The 27664-nt window shown below is 50.8% G+C and overlaps 12 protein-coding genes across 12 annotated transcripts; 7 read left to right on the forward strand and 5 right to left on the reverse strand.

Moving 5' to 3' along the window:
- Positions 1–197: 197 nt before the first annotated feature.
- Positions 198–2209, forward strand: ALTATR162_LOCUS1739 (uncharacterized protein; the record flags this gene model as incomplete). Its single annotated transcript, XM_043309337.1, has 2 exons — positions 198–261; positions 315–2209. 2 exons carry the CDS (start codon positions 198–200, stop codon positions 2207–2209), a joined length of 1959 nt encoding a protein of 652 aa, XP_043165272.1.
- Positions 2210–2910: 701 nt separating this feature from the next.
- Positions 2911–3564, reverse strand: ALTATR162_LOCUS1740 (uncharacterized protein; the record flags this gene model as incomplete). Its single annotated transcript, XM_043309338.1, has 5 exons — positions 2911–3045; positions 3105–3248; positions 3346–3430; positions 3483–3498; positions 3552–3564. 5 exons carry the CDS (start codon positions 3562–3564, stop codon positions 2911–2913), a joined length of 393 nt encoding a protein of 130 aa, XP_043165273.1.
- Positions 3565–4669: 1105 nt separating this feature from the next.
- ALTATR162_LOCUS1741 (uncharacterized protein) lies at positions 4670–5622 on the forward strand (the record flags this gene model as incomplete). Its single annotated transcript, XM_043309339.1, has 3 exons — positions 4670–4776; positions 4844–4971; positions 5021–5622. 3 exons carry the CDS (start codon positions 4670–4672, stop codon positions 5620–5622), a joined length of 837 nt encoding a protein of 278 aa, XP_043165274.1.
- Positions 5623–5823: 201 nt separating this feature from the next.
- On the reverse strand, positions 5824–6789 carry ALTATR162_LOCUS1742 (uncharacterized protein; the record flags this gene model as incomplete). Its single annotated transcript, XM_043309340.1, has 1 exon — positions 5824–6789. The coding sequence occupies one exon, from the start codon at positions 6787–6789 to the stop codon at positions 5824–5826; it is 966 nt and encodes a 321-aa protein (XP_043165275.1).
- A 918-nt stretch (positions 6790–7707) lies between these two features.
- ALTATR162_LOCUS1743 (uncharacterized protein) lies at positions 7708–9189 on the forward strand (the record flags this gene model as incomplete). The annotated part of the gene is made up of 3 exons (XM_043309341.1): positions 7708–7944; positions 7997–8201; positions 8255–9189. The coding sequence occupies 3 exons, from the start codon at positions 7708–7710 to the stop codon at positions 9187–9189; spliced, it is 1377 nt and encodes a 458-aa protein (XP_043165276.1).
- A 324-nt stretch (positions 9190–9513) lies between these two features.
- ALTATR162_LOCUS1744 (uncharacterized protein) lies at positions 9514–11331 on the reverse strand (the record flags this gene model as incomplete). The annotated part of the gene is made up of 1 exon (XM_043309342.1): positions 9514–11331. One exon carries the CDS (start codon positions 11329–11331, stop codon positions 9514–9516), a length of 1818 nt encoding a protein of 605 aa, XP_043165277.1.
- Positions 11332–12018: 687 nt separating this feature from the next.
- Positions 12019–13387, reverse strand: ALTATR162_LOCUS1745 (uncharacterized protein; the record flags this gene model as incomplete). Its single annotated transcript, XM_043309343.1, has 2 exons — positions 12019–12650; positions 12703–13387. 2 exons carry the CDS (start codon positions 13385–13387, stop codon positions 12019–12021), a joined length of 1317 nt encoding a protein of 438 aa, XP_043165278.1.
- A 658-nt stretch (positions 13388–14045) lies between these two features.
- ALTATR162_LOCUS1746 (uncharacterized protein) lies at positions 14046–14789 on the forward strand (the record flags this gene model as incomplete). Its single annotated transcript, XM_043309344.1, has 4 exons — positions 14046–14060; positions 14195–14306; positions 14357–14494; positions 14545–14789. The coding sequence occupies 4 exons, from the start codon at positions 14046–14048 to the stop codon at positions 14787–14789; spliced, it is 510 nt and encodes a 169-aa protein (XP_043165279.1).
- A 573-nt stretch (positions 14790–15362) lies between these two features.
- ALTATR162_LOCUS1747 (uncharacterized protein) lies at positions 15363–19848 on the forward strand (the record flags this gene model as incomplete). Its single annotated transcript, XM_043309345.1, has 2 exons — positions 15363–15753; positions 16052–19848. The coding sequence occupies 2 exons, from the start codon at positions 15363–15365 to the stop codon at positions 19846–19848; spliced, it is 4188 nt and encodes a 1395-aa protein (XP_043165280.1).
- Positions 19849–20641: 793 nt separating this feature from the next.
- Positions 20642–21733, reverse strand: ALTATR162_LOCUS1748 (uncharacterized protein; the record flags this gene model as incomplete). The annotated part of the gene is made up of 1 exon (XM_043309346.1): positions 20642–21733. The coding sequence occupies one exon, from the start codon at positions 21731–21733 to the stop codon at positions 20642–20644; it is 1092 nt and encodes a 363-aa protein (XP_043165281.1).
- Positions 21734–22024: 291 nt separating this feature from the next.
- ALTATR162_LOCUS1749 (uncharacterized protein) lies at positions 22025–23715 on the forward strand (the record flags this gene model as incomplete). The annotated part of the gene is made up of 2 exons (XM_043309347.1): positions 22025–22511; positions 22568–23715. The coding sequence occupies 2 exons, from the start codon at positions 22025–22027 to the stop codon at positions 23713–23715; spliced, it is 1635 nt and encodes a 544-aa protein (XP_043165282.1).
- Positions 23716–25286: 1571 nt separating this feature from the next.
- Positions 25287–27340, forward strand: ALTATR162_LOCUS1750 (uncharacterized protein; the record flags this gene model as incomplete). The annotated part of the gene is made up of 6 exons (XM_043309348.1): positions 25287–25558; positions 25610–25711; positions 25762–26457; positions 26514–26626; positions 27266–27281; positions 27334–27340. 6 exons carry the CDS (start codon positions 25287–25289, stop codon positions 27338–27340), a joined length of 1206 nt encoding a protein of 401 aa, XP_043165283.1.
- Between the last annotated feature and the right edge of the window lie 324 nt (positions 27341–27664).

Raw genomic sequence — 27664 nt, forward strand, 5'->3', positions numbered from 1 at the left:
CTGCATGGCAACGCACTAGATATTCATGCAGCTTTAAGAATATTGTTCAAGTATCAGCCTTCTTCCTGCCCACTCTTGAATTGTTTCGCACATTCTGCATTCATCTTGTTGCTTTCTACTACTACCTGGTGAGATCGTCCAGGTATCACATTTAAAGACCCTCTCGCACAGCAGTCACATATCTACCAGTAAGAAAAATGGCCGAGTTAGCGATTGGAGGTGTATCCTTCTTCTTCCAAGTGTTCGCAGGATGTATCCAAGGTTAGTATAATCTATTGAACTACATTCAGACGAAGTCTTACAAGTTTTACTAGGTTACGAACTGATCGCTGATGCTTGTCATTTCCGCAAGGACTGTCAGGCTCTTCTGGTTAATTTCAAGATCGAAGAACATAGACTACTCAACTGGGCAAAGCTTGTACAGCTCGATTATCGAGATGACAAGCTGGTTCTGAACCACATGTCGAAAGGCCTGATCATCAATATCATGGAACAGCAGCAAAAACTTCTTTTCTCATTCGGTCGACTAGACAAGAAGTATGATAGGCTCACAGATCCTCTACTGGAGGAAGCAGCTGAAGAGTTTGTCCTACAAAATTCGGATCAGCTGATCGAGAATGGTACCAACGGCTCTGGCGAAGGGAACGCAAAGTCTGTCCGGTTCCCGCCTACCGAAGAGTTGGTGAAGATGTCTCTCAAGTTCGTGCAACAATTCAAGGATGTGCCCAAGAGGCTCAAATGGGCTACATTCGACCACCAGAAGATGGAAAGGCTAATTGCAAAACTGGCCGATTTTAACGATAAAATGCACGAAGCACTCGATAAGGCTCAAGTGGACCTCCTCATCGATATGCAGACACGCACCAATGACCAAATAGTCCTGCTGAACAGAACTATGTCGCATATGGTTCAAATCTACCAGTCACAGCAATCAGAACAGATCGGCTTCCGAAGATCTTACTCACTGCTAGATATGGGAGACTCTGAGTACGACGGACTCATGGGTAGTGGCGCTATTACGGCTCGCGGTGCTGCACACCAGCCGCTGGCCGCTCTAGCCCAACAAAACTTCATTCACCTTGCTATCGAAGACTCTCACGAAGACCTTACATCAAACTATGCACGAGAGATCAACATGCCAGATCTGCCGGATGATATCCGCCATACTAAGCTTCAGTACAAAGACGTACGACCTAGGCAAGGCGACCATTTCCCCCAAGAAATCGACGAGGGTGTACGTACGGAGGCATACTACAAGAATATGCCTGTATGGATTGAGTGGAAAACTCCCGACACCTCCAGTCCCATGCAGCAAGATGGTGCAGTTGATTCCAAAATCCATGCTCGTGTCAAGAAACTAGCTGCCTTGCTCAGTAAGCACAACAGGACAGTTCGATTCAGAGCACCTTTCTGCCGCGGCTATTTTATCGATGAGGACGAAGGACGTTTTGGTCTGGTTTTTGAAAAACCTGCGTCTGTCTCGCCGGATACTGAGCCCACATCTCTGCATGCGCTCATCACAAACACAGAAAACGACATACCTTCGCTCACTGACCGTATCACACTTATGCGCCTGCTCGCCGAGACAGTCGAACGTCTGCATGCAGTCGATTGGCTGCACAAGGGCCTGCGCTCTGCCAACGTACTCCTCTTTCCCAAGAAGGGGAGTAAAGTCGAAAATGGCCAGGTCAAGGAAGGTGAAATCAACTACGCGGATCCTTTCGTCAGTGGTTTCGACTATTCTCGCCCAGCTACGAGTGACGATATGACTGAACGCCCTCTTGACAACCCCGCCGCAGATATCTATCGTCATCCCTCCATACAGCACAAAGGGAACCGTGAAGACGCCGGCGGTCGTGAGTCTTACAAGAAATCTTTTGATCTCTACTCGCTCGGCATCGTCCTGTTGGAGATTGCGTATTGGAAAACCATCGACCAGATTCTCCATATCGACCTCGAAACTGCCCGGCCTAAACATACGTGGGGTGTAGAGAAGATGTTGTTAGAGAATGAACCACAACATCTTCGCGGTGTGAGAAGTTATCTAGGTAATACAGTAGAAGGTGTGATCAGGGCTTGTCTCCAGGGACCCACAGCGTTTGATCTCGATGCAGATGCGGATGAAAAGAGAGAGGTTGTTGCTGCGCAGTTACAGAGGGCATTTGGCGAGAAAGTTGTCAAGAAGCTGGCATGTATGAAGGGATTATAGATATTTTCTCTTAGTCGTTTGATATCTCTTTCATATTTCGTTGAAGACCTCTGTACCGGCCGCTGCAGTCAGCAGAGTCATAAGTGTCAGTACTGCAGTGATTCTGTACTGGATGAATTCCGTAAAACTTCGATTTGGAGACGCACTGCAGTTGTAAGACTAAGAGTGTGAACATGGACGAAAACGATGAAGAGTTCGAGTAGGATCATCAGGAAGCACGTAGTACCAATTACAATATTGTCTGAGCATGTGACGAACCAATTTCATCTTTCATATTACAATAAGAGTCGATCATAGTTTAATCAGTCGTGAATTGTCCCGCCTCCATCTGTTTTGCAATAGTCTCTGCCTGCGTACATACCAGTAAAAAAATTTGCTTCCTAGGTAGCAGAAAAAATTAACACAGTCACCGTACGATTGTCCACGTCAAGTACTACTGACTTGCAACGGTGTTAACACTAGATTAACGTGATTAGCGGTGGGAGGCACAATAATCTTTTGGGACTGCAACGAAGTACAACATGGCCTTTTGGGTTCAGGGTTGTCATTGTATCGAAGAAAATCCTCCAATGTCGCTATTTCGTCCATCATCAATCATATCTATATCCATGAGCAGTTACCCATGATGCCATCCATCGCTCCTCAACTACTCGGTTATGCAAATATCCCTAAAGTACAAATAATCTCGAATCGAAGGCGCTTTACATTCCGTGCTTCTTCAGGTACTCGCCGAGCTCAACTACGGAGTTGAAGGCGTTGGGAGTCTGGATGGTGTCGGGGTGGTGGGCGATGATGACGGCTTGGGTGGTCTTGAAGGCGACGATGCCCTCTTTGCCCTGGACTTGTTGTTAGTACTTGTATACTATGTGGTGATAAACGGCCTCTAGTCTGGTACCTTCTTCGCCTTGAGCGAGTCGTCGCTTGCCTCGATGGTCATGTACTTTACGCCATTGACCTTGACACCTTCCGAGATGACCTTTTTGGGCTCTGATTTGTCGTTGAAGGACCTGGCGATGGCAGCCCTCTCCTCGGCGGACAGCTATAGTCTGTCAGCATCAACCCATCGTATATACGCGGCCGGAGCCTCGCATCTGAGATGCTCGCAGCGTCCGGCGCGTAATCGTCGGACGACGTACCGAGAAGTCAGCGGATGCGGCCCAGGCAGTGGCGCCTTCGACGTCGCAGATGAGGGCCTTGTCGATGTTGCCGGTGCCGACGAGGCTAGATGAGAGCGTTAGATGTAGGCGTTTACTACTTGTGAGGTATAGTGTACCTGGTGTCAACGTATTCTATGTCTAATGTTAGCCACCACCTTCCTAAGTTGGCGTCTTGAGCTGCTCACCTTGCCAGGACATGTTTACGAGGGGTTGATGTGCGTGCTGTGGAAGCTTGTAGTGGTGAGAAAATGAAGAGGGATGCGGCGAAGTAGATGCAGGTACTTTTGACTAAGCAGAGCAAGAGAGTAAATGCGGTGAGAGTGTTCAAGGCTGCGTTGTTGGGCTAAAGTTGCGATTTGATAGTGGGGCTGTTTTGACCCCGCCTCTCGCAATGAAATCTCACGGACGCAATACACTCCTCCAATTTCAACATGCAAACCTCTGGGCTTCCAACCTGACGACTCAGCACGCGTTCTGTTTGCGCCATCATGCAGCTATTTACCGTGTGGGGGTCGATACTGCACTCGATGCCTAACACAAGGGCAGTGAGCGCGCCGCATTTAGCTATGTCCACCGCGATACCCGCCTGGTATCCGCCGCGCTCTGGGGTTGACAACGGATAGCGGGTCAAAGTGCTGGCAATCTAGCAGTCGATCCAGCATCCAAACAACACCAGACTTCAGAATAGACAAAATTCAAGGCGTTCACACGTCTACTACGTAGGCTGCATTTGACCTGTGTGCCGGCAATCGTTACCTGAGATTGTGGACATCACGTAACATCGGGCTCCGCAGGGGAGTTGAAACGATATTAGCTGAGGTTCACGTAACTCCCGGATATTCACTCTGCGTTTTAGTTCAGTCTCCAAGTTCAGCCCTCTTCTTTTGTAAAATCTCATCCCCTGTCCATTGTGGTGGCCCTCTCCGTTTGCGGACTTCTTCCGCTGGTCACGTGCCAACGCCAAGACGAGCTTCCAGAAGCTTAGAGCTCACTACCCAAAAGTTACGTCGCGTTTGACGTCCTCGAGAGGACAACACCAAATCCAACTGATTAGTGCACATTGACAAACATAGAACGAGCCTTAACCACAACTATAATTGCGCGACAATCAAAAGCATGCCGTCTCGTTCTCCGTCTCCCGCACGCTCGCGCACGCGCAGCCCTTCCCGCGACAGGTCGCATACAAGATCACCCAGTCGCCCTCGTTCGACGCATTCAGGTTCACCGCGGCGCTCAGTAACCCCGCGATCGCTTACACGTTCCCGTTCAGTCAGTCGATCGCGCTCACCCTCACCAAGGCGCAATGGACGAAGAAGCTACACACCGGACAGCAGGCCGCGTTCAAGAGGAAGGAGCTATACCCGTAGTCCGACACCGAGAGATGGGTCGCCAGCACCTCGAGGCGCAAAGGTAAGCAATTTCGAGTTACTAGACGCAACTTTCGGAACTTGCTTCTAGTTCAGCCTTCCTACACCAGCACCCTGCTAATCGTCCAGCAGATCGTAGTGGAAGCCTTGACCAGGAATGTCAAAGAGGATCATGTGCGCGAGATATTTGGCAAATACGGTGTCATCAAGGATCTCAGGATGCCTATGAATCCGACCTGTATGTTTCATCCAATCTTCTCACAAACGCAGGACTGACTATTGGTCAGTCAACATCAACCGCGGCATAGCCTACATCCTGTACGAAGAGATCGACGATGCTGAACGTGCGATCGCGAAAATGCACGAAGCACAGCTAGACGGCGCAAAGATTCAAGTCTCGATTGTACTTCCCCGACGTCGTTTCTCACAGACACCTCCGCCAGCGCGTAGAGGTCCACCACCGCGCGACGACTATGACGGTGGCTACGGACGCGGGGGACGGGGACCGAGAGGCGGAGGCCCATCTGGCGCATACAGACCACCACCTATGGACGGACCATCGCGCTATCGCTCTCCACCACGCCGAATGTCACCTGATCGAGCACACTGGAGTCGGGGCAGAGGCGGCCGTGGTGGACGAGGGGGATATGGAGGACGACCGCGGTCATACACACGATCTCGCAGCCGGTCACCACGGCGAAGCGTGTCGCGTTCCTCCTACAGTCGGTCGCCATCCAGAACACCACCGAGACGAAGCGGGGGAGGAGGTTACGGCAGGCGGGATAGTCCGCCAAGGAGAGGAGGCCGCAGCGGTGGAGGCGGAGGACGGAGAAGTCCCAGTTATAGCTCCTATGGCAGCGACCGCAGTCGGAGTAGAGATCGCAGATAAGAGATGTGGACTTTTCGCTACTGTGTTTTGTAAAGGCCTGATGACATCTGCATGGTCATGTAGGAGCGCAATTAGAATATTCGTTTGGCCAGGGCAACGGCAACCAGTAATCGAATCCGTATCTCGAGTCCCAATTAGGCCGAGTTCATATTCCCCGTCTTAAGAACGTCCCCTACATGCACAAGTTTTCCCCCTGGTCCATCAAGTCATCTTCAACTGAAAACCTGCTCCCTTCTCTTCCTCCTCTCGCCCTTTGAAGATGCTACTAAAGTCCAAAATTCCCTGCCCTGGCGCTTCTCCCCTCTTCGGCGCATTCGGACTTTTCTTTCTCCTCCTCTCCTGTCCTGCCTTACTCGGAAACGTGGGAAACATCTCGGTCGGTTTCGGTTTGGGCTGCTCCTTGAAGTAGGGATGTTCTAGTACTTCTTTTGCTGTAGGCCTATGGTCGGGGTTCAGCGATAATAGGGAAGACAGGAGCTCGATTCCGGATGCCGTTAGAAAGGGAAATTTCGCACGGTTGAAGCCTGAGATATTACGGTGGTCGCGCGGTAATTTCAATGATTTGGAGTTGGGCAGGCGGTAGAATTGTGGCCACGTCTTCTCGGAGGGGAGGCCACAGAGAGAGAAGATGAGCGAGAGCTCATCGACCTCGTTCTTACCTTGCAGTAACGGCTCTTTTGCAAGTAGTTCACCGAATATACAGCCTACGCTCCACATATCGACCTCCGTTCCATAATCTCTTGTGCCTAGCAAGAGTTCGGGTGCGCGGTACCATAGCGTGACGACCAGCTGTGTAAGAGGTGCATTCGCAGGCGGGATATATCGCGCCATACCAAAGTCAGCGAGCTTCAGCTGGCCACGGTTGTTGAGTAGGATATTCGATGTTTTGAGATCGCGATGCATGATGAAGTTCTCGTGCAGAAATCCAACCCCAGAAACCAGTTGCCGCAGTAGCGTCTTGACTTCACTCGCCATAAAGGGCTCACTCATATCTTCCTGTAGCGTCTTGAGGTCATGTTCGAAGAATTCCATAACCAGAACACATTCTTGGGGGTCGTCCCCGGACAAAACTTCCAGGAGGTCGACGATATTGGTATGTTTACAGCGTTGCAGGATGGAGATTTCTCGTAGTGCGGTGATGGGAAAGCCGTCTTGGTTGTAGTCCATTTTAACTTTCTTATGGGCGACTACAGAGCCAGTGGTAATGTCGCGCGCTCTTGATACCCAGCCGTATGAGCCTTCTTCGATCTGGTTGAGGGTCTCGAAATTAGAAATGTGCCGGCATGGGTTCCAACTTCCGCCTTCAAATCGTAAGAGCTTTCTCTCAACTTGTTCCTCTTTTGGCTTCGCGGTTTGCTCGTCATCATCATCATCACCAGTTGATAATCTTCGTCGCTTTGCGGGCCTCGATTCTGCCTCTTGCGCTGCTCGTAATGCTGCTTCCGCCTCTTGCTGTTTCTGAAGTTTCAAGCGTTTCTTTTCTTCTTCTCCTTCTTGCGGCGCGCCTCTTCGGCCTTGTCTGCTTCATCATTCGCCCACCGTGATGCCATAGCTCTTTCTCTTTCCTTAGTCCTCGATATGTCTCTCGTTCTTTGAGCTTTTGGATATTTGCTGATGCCTGAAGGCGCTTATGTATTTCAAATTTTTCCGTTCGATCTATACGGTAAGTTGCTTCGTGTGCTCGAATGCAGATGGCGGTGGATCGACGAGTAGCACGTGGGAGCCTTTAGGCGGTGGTCATAGCTTCGTTCACGTTGGCGTTCCGATCTAAACTTTTTGTAGTTCCGAACGCGCCGACGTCATGGAACTTCGATAATGCATGCCGACATGAGGACCAAATCTCTGAATCTATTACGGACGGCGACAAAGTGTAGCGGGTCGGGGCCACGAGCAGTCTCGACTCGGCCAACTAAGTGTACTTCCCGATGGTCTTCGACTTCTGCATCTACCGGTTCGGAACGGCAATGGTCGACGCCGCTTGCGAAGACGCTGGCTGAAGCTATCACGGTACGAGACCTCGATCCATTACAAAGGCAGTTCTAACATTGGGTTCAGACGACAGGCCCAATTTCTGTAGCGGCATATATGCGACAATGCCTCACTCACCCCGAAGGCGGTTACTACACGAGACAGACGTCGAGCGGACAGGATCAATTTGGTAAAAAGGGTGATTTTGTGACATCGCCAGAGATCAGTCAAGTGTTTGGCGAGCTCATTGGTATATGGCTGTATGCGGAATGGCTAGCGCAAGGAAAGAAAGAAAAGGTGCAGATTATTGAGGTTGGTCCAGGACGAGGAACGTTGATGGACGATGTTTTAAGGGTACGTGCATTCGCAAGAGAGGAGAATACGGAGGATACTTACAGGATGACAGACTATATCGAGCTTTAAGGCTTTCACTAGGAGCATTGAAGCCATTTATCTCATCGAAGCGTCACCCTATCTACAGAAACAGCAAGCAAGGTTGCTTTCTGGCACCGAGGATCTGAAGAAGAGCGACATTGGACTGACTGCACAATGCAAGTACATGCCAACTTGCAGGATTGAATGGTGTGAAGACATACGGCTCGTACCAAAAGGTGCGTACCGAGCTTGATTCGCTTTGTTAACACGGCATTGACAACATTCATAGAGCACACGACAGCCCCTTTCATACTCGCTCACGAGTTCTTCGACGCACTCCCGATCCACGTCTTCCAAAACGTCGCGCAATCTTCAGTGCCTGCCTCATCAACCATCATTACACCGACCGGCCCTATAAAACCCAAGCACGGCGTAACAACACCCAAGAACACCTGGCATGAGCTAGTTGTATCACCAACCTCGCCGTATTCTAATGCGGGCGCAACCAGCTCTTCGTTGTCAAAGACAGAGGACGAGAAACTGGACTTCGAATTGACCGTTTCAAAGACACCAACACCGCACTCTCTGTACTTGCCAAAATTGTCTGATCGTTACAAGAAGCTAGAGAACACACCGGATGCGATCATCGAGATCTCGCCTGAATCTTTTGCTTACGTATCTGACTTTGCTGTACGGATAGGTGGTAGCAATGCAAAATCTCGCAACGTTTCAGCAACTCAAACTCCTTCGAGTAGAAACGCTACCGAGGAGGAGAGCTTTGTGAAAACGCAGCCGTCTGGCGCAGCCTTGATCTTGGATTACGGCCCCTTGGATACTATCCCAGCGAACACCCTCCGGGGTATTCGCTCACATACCACTGTCTCGCCTTTTGCGTCACCAGGTCTGGTGGATCTTTCAGCTGATGTGGACTTTCTCGCTCTTGCAGATGCAGCTTTGGATGCCTCCCCTGGAGTTGAAGTTCATGGACCCGTTGAACAGTCTTTCTTCTTGTCGACGATGGGCATCAAAGAGCGCGCCGATCGCTTACTCAAGGCGGCAAAGGACGAAGACACGCGGAAGCGCCTCGAAATAGGCTGGAGGCGACTGGTCGACAGAGGACCGAATGGCATGGGCAAAACCTACAAAGCCATGGCTATCGTTCCTTACAAGGAACGAGGTCCAGTTCGACGGCCGATCGGGTTTGGTGGAGACATCGCTGCCTGAATAACACGATAGAGACCGAAAAGGCTAACTGTGTTAATATTCCAACACAGCTGTGATTGGCACCAAAGATCACGTGTGATATGAGTTCCACGCCACCCTGCATGTCAAGTCTTGTAAACCTGGTCAAATCTCCTTGAGTAGACTTTCAGTTGACTAGCCTCGCACTTCATTCCGCGCAGTGTCTAATCACCATAAATGCTGCCCGACAATTCCACTGCGCGCCCCGCTTGGGCTTCCGAAAACTGACAATGACGAGATTCAAGATGGTCGGATCAGAAGTGTACACACATAGGGCAAGTGCATGAAGATAGTCTTATTTAATGCTCAGTACGTATTATCAGAACGAACACTTGCGTCGCTATTCCTCCGATACTTTCTCTTATCTAGCCTTACGTCTCCATCCACTTCAACTTCGTGGACTGTCTCATCATCTTCATCAGGCTCGTCTTTCTCCCAATCTTCAATCTCATCCTCCGTAACCTGCTCGTCAATGCTATCCCATCGCGCAACGTCAAAAGCCGCGTCTCCAAAAGCAGAGTACATAGACTGTCGCTGCGGTTTTGGCAGCGCCATAGCGTTGTACTCGTACTCGGAGAAGGGGTCAGAATCGGGGCGAGTAGCCAGGAGCCTGCGATACTTTTCAATGCGCTCTTCTTGCGTCTCAATGTAGTTATAGATTGGATTGTCAAGGGGATCAACATAGTTGGCACGAGAGGATGGGCCACCGTTGCAGGAGGCGATTGTGCGGGTTGTTGCGATAGAAGGGGCGTATAGCTTGGTCGAGGCCTGAGACATCATCGAAGGGGCAGTGTCGAGGACAGAATCCGCACGATGATGAGTATTTACGGATCTTGGTATCAGCAAAGGTCGCCGAGAGATTTGAGCGGGTGCCGGGTGAAGCAGGTCTGGGCAAGGGGCAATGACGCTCATGCTATCATCGGGATTGATGGTGTCATCTGAAGCATCTGAACCTCTTGATTCGTTAGAACGCTTCGAAGCATTTGTTGGTGAACGAACAAGTACGGACACAGGGCGTTCTCTCAGAGCTGGGTGAATATCTTGCTGGTCGTCAGGTATTGTATACGTTCGCTCACGCATACTAGGTAGTTCAAACCCCAGATTTTCCGCCGGCGATAGACGCTTTATATCCGGGGGTCGAGGATTGGGCCCAAGTTTAGGATTGAACAGTTTCGGAACGGCCAGTTCGTGAGATCGCTGTGAATCTGCAGTGCTAATCATAGCTGTACGACCAAGAGGGCGTCTGTGAATAGGCCCAGTCGCCTTCGACGGCCTTTGTTCCAACGTCGGATGATTAGAAATTCTCTGCGACTTTACATGAGAAAGCGAGCGAAGTTGGCGGCGTTGCTCACGCTTCCACTGTACGCGAAGGCGTTTAAGCTCCAAGCCCAGATCACCCGCTCTAAGCAATGTAGCATCTCCACCTGTTTTCCGGACCCAATAACGCACGAATCTAAGACGCTTGCTCTTCATGCTATCCCAACCAGCGACGCTACAAAGGGCGTCCAGCGTGGTGAACGTCTTGGTGTTGAAGCGCCCAATCATACCCACAAACAACGCAAAGAGAACATCTTCGTCGGAGCCTATTCGTGCCATCATGCATGCTGGGCATTGATTTTGTTGGTAATGCCATTTTGATCCACACTGAATTGGCTCATGACCCGGCGGAGCGGATGCTTCGACGTTGAAACTGGTTTGCCACATTTGTAACACTGGTTCTAGTTTGCGGACTTGGGACTTCTGGTCGGCTGTTAGAAGGCCATGAGACATGACAAGTGGATAAAGGAACTTGCCAATGGCACCGTCGAGTTCGTGGCGTATCCATCCCCATATGTCGTTGAGCAGGTTTTGGTTTAGACATTTGTGTATCGAGCACAGGTTTGTGGGACCAAAAGAGAGCCGCGAGGAGTGTAGACGACTGGGAAGACGTTGGATGGCCGCCTTGGTATGTTCACGGTACAGCGTCTCCTTGTGCTCGTAATGCTCTTCTTTGGAAGCGGGCACATTTCGGAGGATGCGGACAAGCCTTTTCATGTCGCTGTTGTGGAGACGGCGAGTTTCCATCTTGTGCAGGAATGAACGCATCGTAAAGTGCTGCGACCTATCTTTGTAGTTGCGATGCATTGTGGGTATGTTGTAGTAAAGGATATTGTGATTGACCTGTTGCGAATACGGAATAATATAGAGGAGATCAAGAATACCCAGGAGGCTGTTGCAATGAGACATGGTGAATTCACGATGTATCAAGGATATGAGTATATTGCGGAAGGGTAGGACGCGAGTGAGTATTGTATGTGAAAGATATCAATGTATATATCATAGGACAGATAGAGGAATAAAGACTCGTACTAAACCGAGGATCAATAGAAACTATACGCATCATGAGCCTGAGATGGCATTTGAGTGGTGCTGGGATAGAAGACAGTCTCGGTGAGTCAGGGGCTGGTGTGGCAGTTAAGGTTGACGGAGTGAAACGTTGTGTTATGAGACACTCACGTATTCAAAACGCGCATAGGACTAAGTTGTAGGCAATAAGCAATCTAGTATTGTGGCTGGCCAACTCAAATTCAATGTGGTCCAAACCGCCCAGGAAACGCCGTCCCAAAATCGTACAGTCCATAAGCGAATGATGACCGAAAACAGGCCGCATCTCAAGAGTAACTGGGGGAAACGTGAAGTTACCAAAAGATGCAAGAAAGTAACACAATGCAGCGGACGCATGATAGCTATCCAGAAGTTATACACGAGAGAACTATACATTACTGTAACCTTGTGATGTTTGTTTACACAGAAAAGAAAAAAGCAGTACAATCAATGCGAGCTCTCCAACCCTAGGACGTTGGCTCTTCTGCCGTGCAAGTTTTGATTGACCTTGTTCGTTAGGTCTTTGAAGTTGGTGCCAGCCGTGGATGAGATGCTGCTGGCCTTCTTTCGTGAGATGCGAGGCGTGGATGCGCCTTGTGGTACCGCGCCCTCACCTTGTGATAGGGTAGAGGCTGTAGCAGTTGGCATGGGCACTGCGGTAGCTTTGTTCTCTTTTTCTTGGTCAACCTTTTGCTGTGCCGTAAGACGAGCACGCTCGTACTTGGCAGCCACATCGCCTTTGTACATTGTTCCACCAAGTCGGTCAAGGTAGATGAAAAAGGGTTGCGAGAAGTTGGTCTTAATACCCCAGCTTTGGTGGTGAACATCGTGGTAAGCGGCATTGTTGGGGAAGATCCAGTGGATAGGGTCGTAGGGGAAAGCGTAACCACCGTGGTCGAGGACCGTCTTGATGGTAGAGCCGGTGAAGAACCACATGGATTGGCGCATCGTTAAGCCAGTAAGCAAGTAGCTCAAACCAGCGCCCAGAGTATCGAGCGCGAATCCTTCGATCGGGTGGTTGTACAGAGCTCCGTAGGCATATGGCACGTAAAGACGGTGGTGACGCGAGTGAAAAGTTACTGTTTTTATGTCAACAAAAAATCGAGGAGCATTAGATCGGTCGAGTCTTACCATAGAGCCACTTGTTCAGGTGCATCGCGCGGTGCAGCATGTACTCCCACGCGTCCATGATAACGATAGCAGCACTGAACTGGAAGGCGGGTATGGCATACCAATACGCAAAGCTGGCAACAGCCATCTCCCATGAAGCAAAAGCGGGGACCAGAGTCTGCTGTCCCGCAATCGTCGCTGTCTGCAGCAGCGCGGGGTATTTGCCTCCGATAAGAACAGAAGAGAGCATCGGTTGCGAAGCAGCGATCTTGGAAGCCAGCGCAGTTGGGTTGACGCCTACTGCAGATAAGACGTATGGAACTGCGTGTTGTGCTAGCCTGATCTTTTGCGCGTACCAAGCCACATCGTAGTCGGCTTTGCCGGTTGTAGGTGCCTCATCGAATAACGACAGGCTGAAGGATGCGATTATCTGGATAATCTGTTGGAGTATGACGTCGCGTAGTACTTCATATCGTGAAACATGGTTGCGCTTCAGGACCTCAGCTGGCGTGTGTAGCCGGTATTGCGGGAATAGGTCGTATACATCAATGGCGTGGAAGATCAAAGAGACGACCCAGTAGCCAACAACAGGCAACGCCGCTTGTATGAAGGCATCGGATGCCCACGATGTGAGCGGTTGAAGAGGCTCGAGGGTGTATTCGGGGAGCGGCGGGAGGTCGTATGATGTTGTGTTTGCGCTCGCCATGGTGTGGCAGAGGTGCCCTAGGAGAGCCGATTATCGATTACAGACGTAGATATGTGAAGTGGAGAAGTTGCGCAGAGTAGTCGGTGACGATGCTGAAGGAGTAGCTTGTTCGTGGCGGGACCGCAGGGTCAGCTACGGGGTGACGAAGATGGAACAAGGCCGGAAGCCGCGGACCAGGGAAATTAGGGAGAAGGAGCAATGCAGCGGACGAGGGATGGACGTATTGGTGTTTATGGGGAATTGGCGCGTAATTGACCGGTCGGGCTCAGAAAGGAGAGGCTGAGGTGAGCGGAGCGATGTTGAGGTGAAAGTCGTGTGAGAGTGGTGCTGCGTGCCGGTGACAGGAGCAAGGCATGCCGGGGTTTACGATATACGCGCGCATCATGACATTTCGCCGCCGAGCACCCGGGCCGGCCTAGTCGCTAAGCCACTTGCTTGCATTTCTCGCCACCCGCCCTGTGCGCACGGCCAGCCCATGGCTTCTACTGTTTGCGGTTAGCCCGCTTTCACACCCAATTTTCGACCCCACCAAATTCTCTCTTTCACGCCCTTATAGTCCAGCGCTTCCTTTCCGCTCCAGTCTACAACCCTCGACTGCCAGCTCCGACCAACCTACACTCTTTCCACATACATCCCAAACTCTACATCCACCGCCAAAATGATCATTTTCAAGGTACGTTCTGTCTGCACTGGGTCGCTCTTACCTGCGCTACTACCCCGCCTTCCCTGTTAGGCCTCACGGTGCTTTGCGCGTACAAAGAAGAACACATTTCCCACACCAGACGCATGGTGCTGACTTTTTTCTAGGACATTATCACCGGTGACGAGATCATCTCCGACTCGTACAACCTCAAGGAGATTGACGGCGTCGTCTACGAGGCCGACTGCACCAAGATCACTGTCGGAGGAGAATCATTCGGTGGGTACTGGCAACGCAGATGGACCATGCATAAGACTGACACCACACAGACACTGGTGCCAATGCTTCCGCCGAGGAGCAAGAGGAGGGTGCCGAGGACGCGGCCGAGACCAAGATCGACGTTGTCTACTCTTTCCGCCTGAACGAGACCGGCTTCGACAAGAAGGGCTACCTCACCTACCTTAAGGGTAAACAGCCTAGCACAAATCCCAAGAAGCGCAGGACTAACAAGAGACAGGCTACATGAAGGCTGTCAAGGAGGCCCTTAAGACTAAGGGCGCTGATGAGGCCACCATCAAGGAGTTCGAGACCAAGGCCTCTGCCTACGCCAAGAAGATCATCGCCAACTTCAAGGACTACGAGTTCTTCACCGGCGAGTCCATGAACCCCGATGGTATGATCGTCCTCCTCAACTACCGCGAGGATGGTGTCACACCCTATGTTACCGTCTGGAAGCACGGTCTTCAGGAGATGAAGGTTTAAGCTCAAATGAGCTTGGATATGGGAAGGATGGGGCTTGGTTCACGGTTCATTGAATTTCACGAATACCTATTGCATGTTTGGGAAAATATCCGCCACAGTGCGAAAAGCGGAATGGCACAAATCTAGACGACCTTATGGAGCCGTATGTGATCATGGTGTTCTTCTTCTATCCATGCTACAATTTACCATTATCCGTGGTGATAAGCTTTGATCGGCTTCGGTAAGGAAACCATGAATTTTTGGAGATATTCTCGAACTATTTCCTGGATATTGAGTAAGCTCTTGGAGGGCACTGTGAGATATCTTTAGGACTTAATATACCGCCTGACTCGCCTTGGTGAATGGTATTCTCGCGTGATTGCGCGATAACGCGTCGTGTGCACAGACCATCTGTTCCATCACCTAGCAACAGTTGTCTCAGGCACACTTTGAGCATCCTCAGCCTTCCGCAACTTACCCCACTCATATTATATCTCTTCCAACTTATATCCTTCCCGTTTACTCGCGAGCACCCCTATTGTTTGTTCTATCGCATGAAGCACGAGGCACACTGGAACGTTGTTGCCCCGCGTCATGACGGGTAACGGTGGTCCTGCCGCTGCGCTACCGGGAACTCCGCACCACCTCCGCCCTGGAGCAGCCATTGACGATCTGATTTGCTCGCTGGAAGAAGAATGGAAAGTCGGCCTAAAGATTCGTGGCGCTGGATGGTCGCCAAAAGCATGGAATGCGGATGACACCCCCGATAGAATCTATGCGCTTGTACAGTTCCTCTTTTACAGAGCACGACCAGCCCTCTATCATGCGATTGACAAATTCAAGAGTCTTGCTCCCAGTCGAACATCCGAAGAGCGCCTGGCGTTGCTTCGTAAGATTCTATCCAGTACAAAAGAGAGTCAACTGGTTCCGAGGGGTAGGACACCAAAAAATGAACCGCCTAAGAGTCTGGAGGCATCCTCTAGTGGTAAGTACGCACTTGCCATTTACATGCTACAGAAATTACACAAACACTTTTACTACTTCGGTATCCACATCTAACAGAATTGCCTTACCACTTGCACATCATATAAAGGATACGATTCACTCGCTACTCTGCTTGAACTGTTACTTCTTCTTTGGGGTGCGCTATCGGTCTGGGCGTTCTGCCATCAGACCCATTGCCAAGTGGTGTTATGTATCAACGAATGTGCGTTGGCTGCATAGCTAGTGCTTCATCGAGATTGGTATAGGAACACATTATGCCAGGGCTAACACGAAGACAGGAGTAAAGTCTGTTCCACAGGCAGCAAATCATTCGTTCGAAATTCAGAAAGATGAGCGTGAGTCGTATGCGACTGCGGTTGATCCAGGATCACCTACAGACGTTGACACAGATGATGAGGCGGATCAAGAGTTCGAGACACCACGATCGCCATCACTGTCGCCATCGCCATCACCATCGCCATCCACCAGACCGGCACAGACGCTCTACAAGGCAAGTAACCATGTCTCTTTACACATTACTAGGAAGAGGCCTTCCGAAAGCTCCGGTCATTCTGAAAACTCGCCGAAGTTGACCAAAACCTCCAAAGGGAAGCAGGCTGTAAAGTCTTTTATGTCTTCGCCTATCGCACAGCCACAATTTAAGAGGCCCACGCTCGATATGGCTCGATCTATCCAGGCTGCATCTTCAGTCAACACGTCTTTCAACAACACTGCCTTTCCTTCTCAGGAGACAGCAGCTACCACAAACACTTCGTTTACGTCGAACGATAGTGTCAGCGATTTCCAGGGGACGAGCTTTCCCAAACCTAGATTGACACGAACAAGTCCAACTACAATGAGTTCACTGGATATTCGTGATCTCTACGAAGCTATGTCGCGTTCAGGAAGTGAACTGCTCGAACGAGACATTCAACGAGATCTTAATGAAATCTTTTCTCAAGGGAGCAGCGGCCAAAGCAGGTCAACTTTTGGCTCTGTCGATGAGGATGGTCTTCTTGAGACCTCTTTCGAGCTTGAAGACCAGCAGAATAAGTCGGAGGTAATTCCAGGTGGCAAGCAAGGAAAGTTGAAAGCGCCTTCCGTCGCCAATGATTGCGATCAGCAAACTCGCGCATCGGCGCTGCCACTGTCTCTATTTAACGGGGTGTCAAACAATCAAGGGCAGACGCCTCCCAGCATGCAGTCTCCCTCGAAAATGCCATACGAGGTACGCAATCTACCCGACCAGAATCTCTTCGTCGATAAGCTTCCCAGGATGCTAGAACATATTCCCTACCATATCCTGTTCATCTGTCAACGTGTAGCAATAGAAAACTCCGTTTCACTTCCGGACTTGGTACGTGGTATGGATGTGTCTACCGTAGCTTCCGACCCAGAAGCCTTGTGGTCTTTCATTGAGAAACATGATAATATTCAACATGTGCGACTACGCGAGTCAAGCCGTCTCTGGCAAGCTGCAAAACGCAATTCTGAAGGTTACACGTTCAAGGGACATATTAATCCCAACCTCAAGCGTACTGGCCCAATTATGAACCTTGCATTGTTGCCAATACAAGCAGACAAATCGTGCCGGCTTGAGCGAATGTTCGGCTCAGACCGCTTTCTTTATTTAGACACGTCAGACTTCTCCAAGACGGGGCGTTTCAAATCCAGTCAGGCGCAGCAAGTTCGCAGTCAATCCCAAGCATGGCTACTGGCCGAACACTCGTTTCTAGGCCGTAAATGGAGAGCCTTCCATATTGAAGACCTGAAGAGGAACAAGACCGCTCGACCCAAGGATGTGATTCACGACAAAAGAATTGTGCTTTTCGCGACCGAAGGTTGCGGCATTAAGCAGTCCTACTCAGTAGGTCAAATGCTACATCGATTCTTACCCTTCGATACCAACAAAGATCAAGGTTTTTGCAAAGCCTTTGCTCGCATCGAACTTGGACTTTCCCGTACTGTACCCACGTTGTGCTTTGGGGCATCGCAAATCATCCACGTGGATGATGACTTGGCTACGAACGATCCGGAAGATACTCGGTTTAATGACCCCAAAATACAATGGCAGGCAGTTCCCGATAACGAGATCATGAATGATGGATGCTCAATCATTTCCGTGGGTGCTGCGTTAGTCATATGGCAGCTATACAAGAGATCTACTGGGGTTACCGGCCCCTTGCCGAGTGCATTTCAGGGACGTATTGGTGGGGCCAAAGGACTATGGATGATCAGTGCAGAGTCTTTCACTAAAGATCCTGAGCACCTTGAGCATTGGATTAAGATCAACAGGAGTCAATGGAAATTCCATCCTCCTACCGATGATCATCACCGCACCTTCGAGGTGTCCAACTACAGTTCCGCGCCGTCGCCGTCGGAGTTGCACATAGCGTATATCCCTATCATGGTCGATCGAGGTGTACAGAGATCAGTGATTGCTGGTCTCATGAAGGAGTGTCTTGAAATGGAACGCAACAAGCTGTTAGAGTTACTCCCAGATCCTGTCAAGATACACGATTGGGTTCACCGAAACGGCGCGAAAACACAAGCTGAATCTGCCTGGCAAGCAGCACTACCAGTCTCACTAGAGGAAAAGCTGAAAATTTTGCTCGAGTCGGGATTCATTCCTACCAAGTTTCCATATCTTGCCAGGAGTCTTGAGCGCTTTATCCAAGCAAAACATATACTACAGGAATCGAAGCTACGTGTACCCCTTCCGAAGTCGGCGTATTTCTTCGGGATAGCAGACCCTTTTGGAGTGTTGGAACCGGGAGAGATCCAGGTGCAGTTCTCATCCTCTTTTGCCGACGAGAAGACAGATGAGAAGTATCTCTGCCTTAGGAATATGGATGCTCTAGTTACTCGCCAGCCTGCTTGTCGCCGCTCGGATATCCAGAAAGTGCGCACAGTCATACGCCCGGAGCTGTCGCATTTGGTAGATGTAGTAATTTTTCCATGCAAAGGGCGGTACCCATTAGCTGGAAAACTTCAGGGAGGCGACTACGACGGTGATATGTTCTGGATCTGCTGGGAACCCTTACTTGTGCAGCCGTTCTTGAACGCCCCAGCGCCGCAGGCCCCTAATCCGACCCAATATGGTATAAAGATAAGAACCGAAAAGCTCAAAGATATCATGGACACCAGCAACCCCGAAGAAGTCGACAAATTTCTACGTAAAGCATTCGAGTTCCGCAACAATGATTCGTTTCTTGGTCGCGTTACCACCTTAGCGGTGAATCAGGCCTATACCGAGAATTGTATATATTCACCGACGCTCGAGGAGCTGTATGATATGCATGACTTGTTAGTGGATGCATCGAAACAGGGGTATGTTTTTACACAGGCGGACTTTGACCGGTACGTACGCCAATTACCGAAACGACCAAAACAGCCACTTTACAAGACCGCGATGAAGGAATGCGCCAGTATAAAGAGCTCCACAAGTGTTGAGAAGTTTCGGGAGAAAGACGACCGATACAAGTCCAAGCATATCCTTGACTACCTTTATTTTGACATTGTGAGAGCGCACAATATTGAGACGATGGCGCAAGTCAAAACCGTTCTCTCGCAAGCAACTCAACCGGACGAAGCGCTACTGTACCCAAGTAAGCATTTCATCGGAAAGGGTTCTGAGGCGATCAAAAAGGAACTTCTTTCCCTAGCTGGGAAACTGGACGACGTCTATCGTGTGTGGAATACTGGGTGGCATGGTGATATGAGCACGACAGCGCGCTTTAACAGTCTTGTGAACAACTGCTACCAGAAGTACCATGCTATACAGCCTGACAACCCAGGCCATTCCGACATCCAGCCTCTAGTGGGAGAGTACCTCACACCTGGTTCATGTCTTTGGGATACAATCAAAGCTTCAGCATTGTATGCAAAGTTTCACCGGCCGGAGAAATCCAGCTTCGTTCTAACAATGGCAGGGCGGGAGCTCGCGAGTCTGAAGGCCAACAGCTTCGAACATTCTAGGGTCATTATTGCTTCTATCCGTGCGAACATGAAGCCGAAACCAATCAAGGCGCCGATTCAATACGATGAGGAAGAAGATGACGACTTTGGGACCACGCTTGAAGAGCCTATCTTGTAGCGATCTCTAAACCATGCAGTAACTGGGTACACCTGACTCACTGGTACTAGTCGCCTCGGGCGCCTTGTTTTCATACGTCGACTGCCCACCACTTTGGCATCATCAACGCATGATCACCGCACTGTTAGCACAGGGGTTTGAGCACTTACAAGAGTCTTGGCCTAGAGGTCGTCCTGGATCGCCATCTGTCGGTTAGTCGATTTGGACTCTCGTCTTTGCACCATCTTTGTATACCACCGTTACTGCTTCCCATTCTACGCCATACGTATATAGCATCTGTACGTCAGTACCGATTTTCCGTATGTGGGTACGATGTGTTGAAGACCTCACCACGCCATCTTTCATTACACTCTGCAACGTCATACTTGATCTACTGTCTCTGGAGTAAGTCCGGAAGCCTCACCAAGGCCATTCATCACCGCATCGTTCTAGACAGTGGCACAAACGTACGACGAAGAGGAAAGGGAAGGGGAGGTTTGGATACACACCGTTGAAGAGAAACTACGTATGGAACAATTGGACAGGATAGATGGTTGAGAAGAGAATATAGCGGGATCTACTACATTTCGCCGTCTGAATTCATCTTCCTTAATCACAACTATGCATCATGACATTGTGCATTCCCCTCTTGCTATTGAATCAGCATGGCCATCACTTCGCTCCAGCGAAGACATCAGTGGTCCCAGAGCTAACGAAGTCAGTGTTGCGACTAGGGAGTTACACATCGGTGAAGCAATAAGTGGGTATCATTGAAAACATCTACATCCCTTTAGTACATTATCAGCCCTACCACTCATCCCGCCGTAGGCGCAGCCGCCGCAGCCTTGATCTTCAGATTCCTCCTTTCCTCTTCTCTTCGGGCCTCCACACCAGCCAAGAACTCCATACGACCCAGATAGGCTTCTTTAGTCTTTCCATGTGTATCCAATTCCTCTGCGATGCCCTCCTTGTCCACGAAACCTGTCCAGTCCATGCGCGATTTGTCCACGACATTGAGCTTCTGCGCCTTCTCCGCTTTCTTCGTGGTTGAAGCGTCGGCTTCAGGAGCGAGTTCTTGATCGGGGTGTAGGGTGGTAGCGGAGCTACGGGGCCAGGAAAGCTGGTGTTCGGGCGCGAGGGCGCGGACATAGCCTGTAGGGTTGGGGTCGAATCGTGATGGGCGGCGGATGGGACGACGGATCTTGGGTCCGGTAGACTCGGAGGAATCTTTGGGGGACTCTGCCGCAGGTGTGGTTGCAGCGGGCGTCTCGAATGTCTTCCAACCATCTTTAAGGTATTTGTCGAGTTGGGAGCGTGGTATCTGCTTTTCCTCGGTCGTGTCCTGCCCAGCGAATGTAAAGATTTTCTTGATCGTGAGCTGTTCTTCCTCCGCCAATACTGGGATGTTGACTACGGGTGCATGATCCTGTGGCGCGGCCGCTTCCTGTGGTTTAGTGGATTCCAGAGGCTTCAAAGGCGCTGCTGTCATCTGAGCCCATAACGCATCAACGTCCACTGTTGCGCCCTCAGTTCTTGCAAGTGGCCGCCTTTCCTTCCTCTCAACTCTCCTTTGAGCTCGCGTTTTGACAAGACCACCCTCCCCGCCTTCATCATCCGATATGATCAGCTCATCGTCGTCCTCTTTACTGCCCTTCTTGCCCTTCTTCTTGGCTCGCTTCTTCCGCGCAGCTTGTATCGTCACTTCATCTCCGGAGTCGAGGTCTTCATCGGCCGGTGCTTTCCGCTTGCCCTTGCGCTGTGCGGGTTCTATCGTGACATGGTCTTCGTCCTCGGAGCTAGATGCCTCTTCGGCTGGGGCGGTTTCGGGATTGAAGTCTTCATCGGACGACTCGTGGTACTTCTCGTCGGCATTTTCAAGGTCTTCATCTCCATAAGTGTGTGGCATGGTTAAGCGGGTATCGTGTTGGAGGCTTGAGTTGGCGTCGCGCAGGCCAAAACGAAGACGCGCCAGATCGACGGCCAACGCCGGATGAGCCTAGCGTGGAACAAGGGTAAGCTCCAGATTTACGTCAGTGACGTCCATGGGTGGGCGGGGAGGCAGGCGCGTTCCAGATCAAAACAAGCCAGACATGCTTCAAGCTGGGCTGACTTGCTTCTGTCTTCTACCAAATCTCTTCGTTGCTGTCGCCTAATGCGCATCTATTCCTATTCTTGATCGCACCACCCAGTCAACATCATGGCGCCAGTCGACACTGTCGCATCTACGCGCAGCAACTCGCTACCCATCGCCCTCTTCGGCGGGCAGGTACTCCTCGTTACAGTGCTCACAGCTCGTGTACTTCTCACTACTCGACGTGCCGCCAAATCTCAGCCGCCGTCAACACGCACTCGATCGCAAGACTCGGCTCGCCGTCGTCATGCCATTACCTTCTCCATCATCGCGCTCCTTTCACTACTCTCGGTAGGAAGCTTCGCCTTCCTCTGGCGCGCTATCTCATACGTTCGTTGGGCCGGAGAGAACAAACATGACGTTCCAGGCAGTCTATGGAGCGGCTGGTACGGCACTGGAGAGGAAGGACGCTGGTATCTGGCCGACTGGATCGCCGATATAGATCTTGTTCGCGAGTTCGACAAGGTTGGAATTATGAAGCCTGAAGGGTTCCTTTATACCAGCCAGTACTTTGTCGGACTGATTGCAAGCTCCATCTTCATGGGCGCCGAAGGTACGTCAATGCGATCAACGCAGGTTGTAGTATTCCCGCTGACTTGTCTTCTATAGGTCGCAGGCGCAATCTCTCAAACACAACAATCGCGTCATTTGTACTGCTGAGTTCAATCGGGAGCTTGGGATATGCCTTGAGCTTGTTTTTCATCACCATCTTGTATACGCCTTTAACCATACACCGCAATGACACCCCACTACACGATGCGCTGTTCACCCCATATGCCTTCGTATACGACACGGGCATCGTTGCGTCGCTCATCACGCTCAATCTCTTCCCTCAATTAGTCTCCGAGTTCGGCGACAAGAGCATGATGCGACTGGGATATCTGACCATGCCTCTCGCCTTTGCTTTTGCGCCACAACTGGTCCCTTACGCTCTCGGCCACCAGCATACGTCCAAGGCGGCGGCTCATCGATCATACGCCAAAGTCTTCCACGCCCTGTCAATCGCCTCTATTCTCGTATACTGGCGTGTGTGGACCACTCTGGTCTATGTGAACAGACCCACCCAGCGCTCTCACGTCTGGGATCTCTTCTCAAACTCGATCGGCAAGAGCGACTTGGCAAGTACAAATAGGCTTCTCACTAGCATCAGCAACGCGGGTCAGGCTCTAAAGCATATCAGCGTGCACCCGGCTATCAGTGTCACAAGCCTTGATGTTCTTTTCGCAGCCATCAGTTTGTTGACGTGGTCCTTCACGCGCGATCTAGACGTGCATGCTATCCTGGAAAGCAGCATATTATCCTTCCTTGTTCCGACTCACGAGAAGCACGTTAGCTTCAAGCAAGACCTGGCTAGGGTTATGGAACACGCAAGCGAACCCTCCTCGCCGGTAGGACTCGCAACATCGGGGAAGCCCGGACGTCCCGCTAAGAGCTCTGCCGTCAATGGTACATCCAGCGCAGCGCATTCAGGACCCACAGGTGCGTCTCTGCGGCGCAGCACAAGGGGGAAAGCGCGTATCTCGGACGTAGATTCGGACGCGGACTCGTTTGCGGGTGATCCTGATGCTACCTACCAGCCATCCGAGAAGACCAAGCGAGCTGTGCAGGGAATGGAATCTGACGGCTCTGCGCCTGAGGGTGATCTAGTTCACGCTGGAGAGTCGACTGCGCTAGCCCTATTCCTCGCCTTCTTCGGTGGACTGGGGCAGTTGGCTGCAGGTACTCTAGGTGCCGAGGTGACGGGCCCGCGAGACTGAAATGATCGAGGTACTTGGTGACATGAATATCATGATCGAGGTAGGCATACGGGCTTCTGGCGTACGGAGATATGGAGAATGGAAATAACAGCGTTGGATTTTTGCGTTGATATACCCCGGGCTGAGCCGGAGTGTCGGGACATTTTTGATATTGCTTTTGGGAGTATAGTGATGTACAAATACGGTGAGAAGCGTTGCGCGCAGCTCATAAGTTGAGGAGCAAGTTCAGCTTAACGCGCATAATGACATGTCTCGTCGAGATTACTCACATATACCTGTCTGTTTCTTCCGATGATAAAAGGGGGGATGCGACGCTGATATTAATGACGTTGGGAAGCGCTCCTGGAACGCCGTGTAACCTTGCTGGCGCGGATAGCTATCCGCGAAAACGCATCCTTGCTTGCCATGCGGTAATATCGTTAGCCTTGACTCAAGTAAGGTTGGGCTGCCGGAGGTTGACTTCGGCACAACACGAATGGGGCAACTGTCCCAAGCTACGGAGTATGAGGGCGTTGACTCTACATCGAATTTGGGCTGATGTTGGAAAGCTGAGAACGAGGATGTGATGGTGCCTGAAGATCTTCCTGTGTTAAGCGAACGTGGACTGCACGCGACCAACCGTCTCGCCGCGATGACACTAACCATCTTCTACGACGTTTCCAGATGCTTCAGCATTGTACCACTACGGCTATCTATCAGCAGCACTGACTTGTCTCCGACCCGGCCTCGATTCGTCGTGTTGCAGTGACGCTCTGGTGCCCGACGACTGGGCGCCCGCGGATTGTCATCCTTGCCGACCCGGCTTCTTCGGCTTCTGGCTACCATCAGAGAACGTTTGCGAAAAGTGAATCTGCAGGACGGGGATCCTGTCAGAAGGCCATCCAAGTATTCTTGGAAGAGATATAGTAATCCCGGGTGTCTGGCTGAAGGGGTAGGTTGAGTTGGGCGTCGGCTCATCAGCAAGGACAGCGGTTCTGGGGCAGTGGCAGGCTCGGGCCTAAAGACCATCACCACCGTGCGCAACGCAAAGACGCTACACTACCACTGAACAACCATGGAGGTAAGCCCAGGTTTCTTCTTTTACTCCTTTGCTTTCCCCACGTGTATCGTCGTCTTCCAATTCCAGTTAGGTGTTTGGCAAAGCCCCGGGTTGCGTCGCGACTTCCTCAGCCCTATGTACATCTGCACTATCGCGTGAGCTCCCCTTGGTGCCTTCCGCTCGGTGTCGACTGCCTTGCGCGTATCACCGTCTGCTCTTGTAGGACACCACGGGGGCTCCTGATTGACTCGTCGCTTCCTTGCCAGCTCCCCTTCTCATGTACCGCCCGTCCTCGTGGCCCCTCTCCGCTGGTGTTGTACCACACGTCGTCGCAGCGTGCCTGTCACTTCCAAACGAGAGTAACACGCTTCACTGCGCAAATGCCGGTCAGGTGAAGTGAGATAGGAAGGGCCGGCTTTCTGTTTTCTGTCTTCTCTCGGCGCGGCGCTTTCTGCAACCCACGATACCCAGTTTTCTCTTAGTTTTGCGACTTCTGCTCTTAGCGATATACCCTGTACCACTACCCTTCACCATGGAGAGCCGTTTCCTTTCACAGCGGCATTTAGCAACCGTTGAGGCTGCTCGCAATTTTGTTCGAGATGACGGCGCAGAGGAGCGGCGTCCATCCGCCAGCTCATCCTTACTCAAACCAAGTGCTCAATTGACCATGGATCGTTTTCTGCAGGACTTACCAAACGCCGAGGAACCGCCTGTTGACTTTACGCCGCAGTACCACACGGGTCGTGTCCCGAATAGCAAGGCGGGAGATGGCAAGCCACGACTGCTGCTCATGGGACAGAGAAGGTAACATCAGACGTGATCAGTGTTTGTGCTTCGCTAACCATATGGTCGCAGGAGTGGCAAGTCTTCCATATCAAGTGTTGTCTTCCACAAGCTACCGCCAAGCGAGACGCTGTACCTCGAGACGACGTACAGGATAAAGAAAGAGTCAATGCAGTACGTCATCTATACAGCATGCACATTTATCCGCTGATCAATTACACCAGCTCGTTCATGGACTTTCAAGTATGGGATCTGCCAGGTCATCTAGACTATTTCGACCCAGCTTTCGATACAGACAACATCTTCGAGGAAATCGGTGCTTTGATATGGGTCATCGACGCCCAAGATGAATACCTTGATGCAATCGCGCGTCTGAACATGACGATCCTTAACCTACAGCAATCGTACCCCAACATCAACGTTGAAGTCTTTGTGCACAAGGTCGACGGCTTGTCAGACGACTTTCGTGGCGACACTTTCCGGGATATTATCCAACGGGTACAAGATGAACTTTCCGACCACGGCTACGAGCAGGCCCCCATATCCTTTTACCAAACATCCATCTACGACCATTCCATCTTCGAAGCTTTCAGCAAGGTAATCCAAAAGCTCATCCCGCAGCTTCCCACTCTCGAAGCACTCCTCAACAATCTGTGTGGTGCCTGTAATATCGAAAAAGCTTACCTCTTCGACATCATGAGCAAGATCTACATCGCAACAGATACTAGTCCTACCGACATTGGCAGCTATGAGATATGTTCTGACTACATCGATGTGGTCATCGATGTTAGTGAGATCTATGGCTGGGATCGACCTGATGAGGGTGAGGATGAAAGCGAGACAGGGAACAACGATGCTGAGAGCCTGATTACGATGGAGAAAAAGAACAGCAGGTACCTCTACTTGCGGGAGATTAACAAGTAAGTTTAACCGCCTCTATGTTAAGAAAACGTAGTTGTGTTGACAATGAACACAGGTATCTCGCTCTAGTGTGCATCATGGGCCAGGACAACCCAGCAGAGAAGAAAGCTATCATCGACTACAACGTTGGTGTCTTCCAAGCAGGTCTTAAACAGGTCTTTCCCAAGAGTGACAGAGAGGCGCAGGTCGAGATACGCGATATCCACGACGGCGCAGAGTGAGCCGTTTGGATTATTCTTGTTGATCAGATGGAAATCACTGAACAAACCTTTCACTCTTACTATCGAACCTGCAATGAACGATCTCGCAGTATTTATGTTATGCGAACCGCACACCTGAATAAGGGAGGGGATAAGCGGGAGGATGAACTGTATACGAATATGGAAGGAATGGCTTGTATTGATACATAAGCGATGTATTCGCCTAAAAGATATGATATACGGTAGTTATAGAAATACGCGTATCGATTCCACAAGTCATGCGACTCAGAGTCTACGCATGTCGACCTCATCCAATAGTGAAAGTCCAGTCCAGTAGCGCGTTGGCACGCGAACGCCAATGACATCAATCGGAAAGCGGCCAATCATCGGAATCGAAATCCATGGTACTTCCCGAGAGTAACGCCTCGGAACGCGAAAGCAATCTATTCTCCGCATCGCGCATCCGACGGTACCTGGCTTACGGACACGTCTCCGAATACTTTATCGTATAGCGAATTACCTTTGAAGGAGGTATCTTGCCTCGGCATCCGAGTGTCTTTGACTCACGAGTACCATAGTTTGAGCTACATGGGTGCTGGATGAACAGGTAGGGATGCCTCGATGTAATGCGATTGACACATGTACATGTATGTAGAGACTGACGACGCAATTTAGGAAGTAAGTTCGAACATACTACCACCACCACCACCACCACCACGACGATGTCCTCATCCCAGCGATACCGTCGTCCTGCGAAAGACGAGCCTACAGACACGACTACATCTTCTATTCCACCAACTGCCACAGGCGCGAAAGAGAAAGCGGAGCTCAAGCAAGCCGTCAAGGAACAAGCAGTTGCAACATCAAATGGCGTATCAGTACTCGACATACTGCGTATACTGGGCGGCATGCTCCTACTGAGCTGTGGACTGAGCTATCTGAGTACAAGTGGAGAGAGCATGACGTGGGGATATAACGCATGGTGGACTAGAGCTCGAGAGTGGAA

Source organism: Alternaria atra (genome assembly GCF_907166805.1).
Source record: "Alternaria atra isolate CS162 genome assembly, contig: 21, whole genome shotgun sequence".
Taxonomy (NCBI): domain Eukaryota; kingdom Fungi; phylum Ascomycota; class Dothideomycetes; order Pleosporales; family Pleosporaceae; genus Alternaria; species Alternaria atra.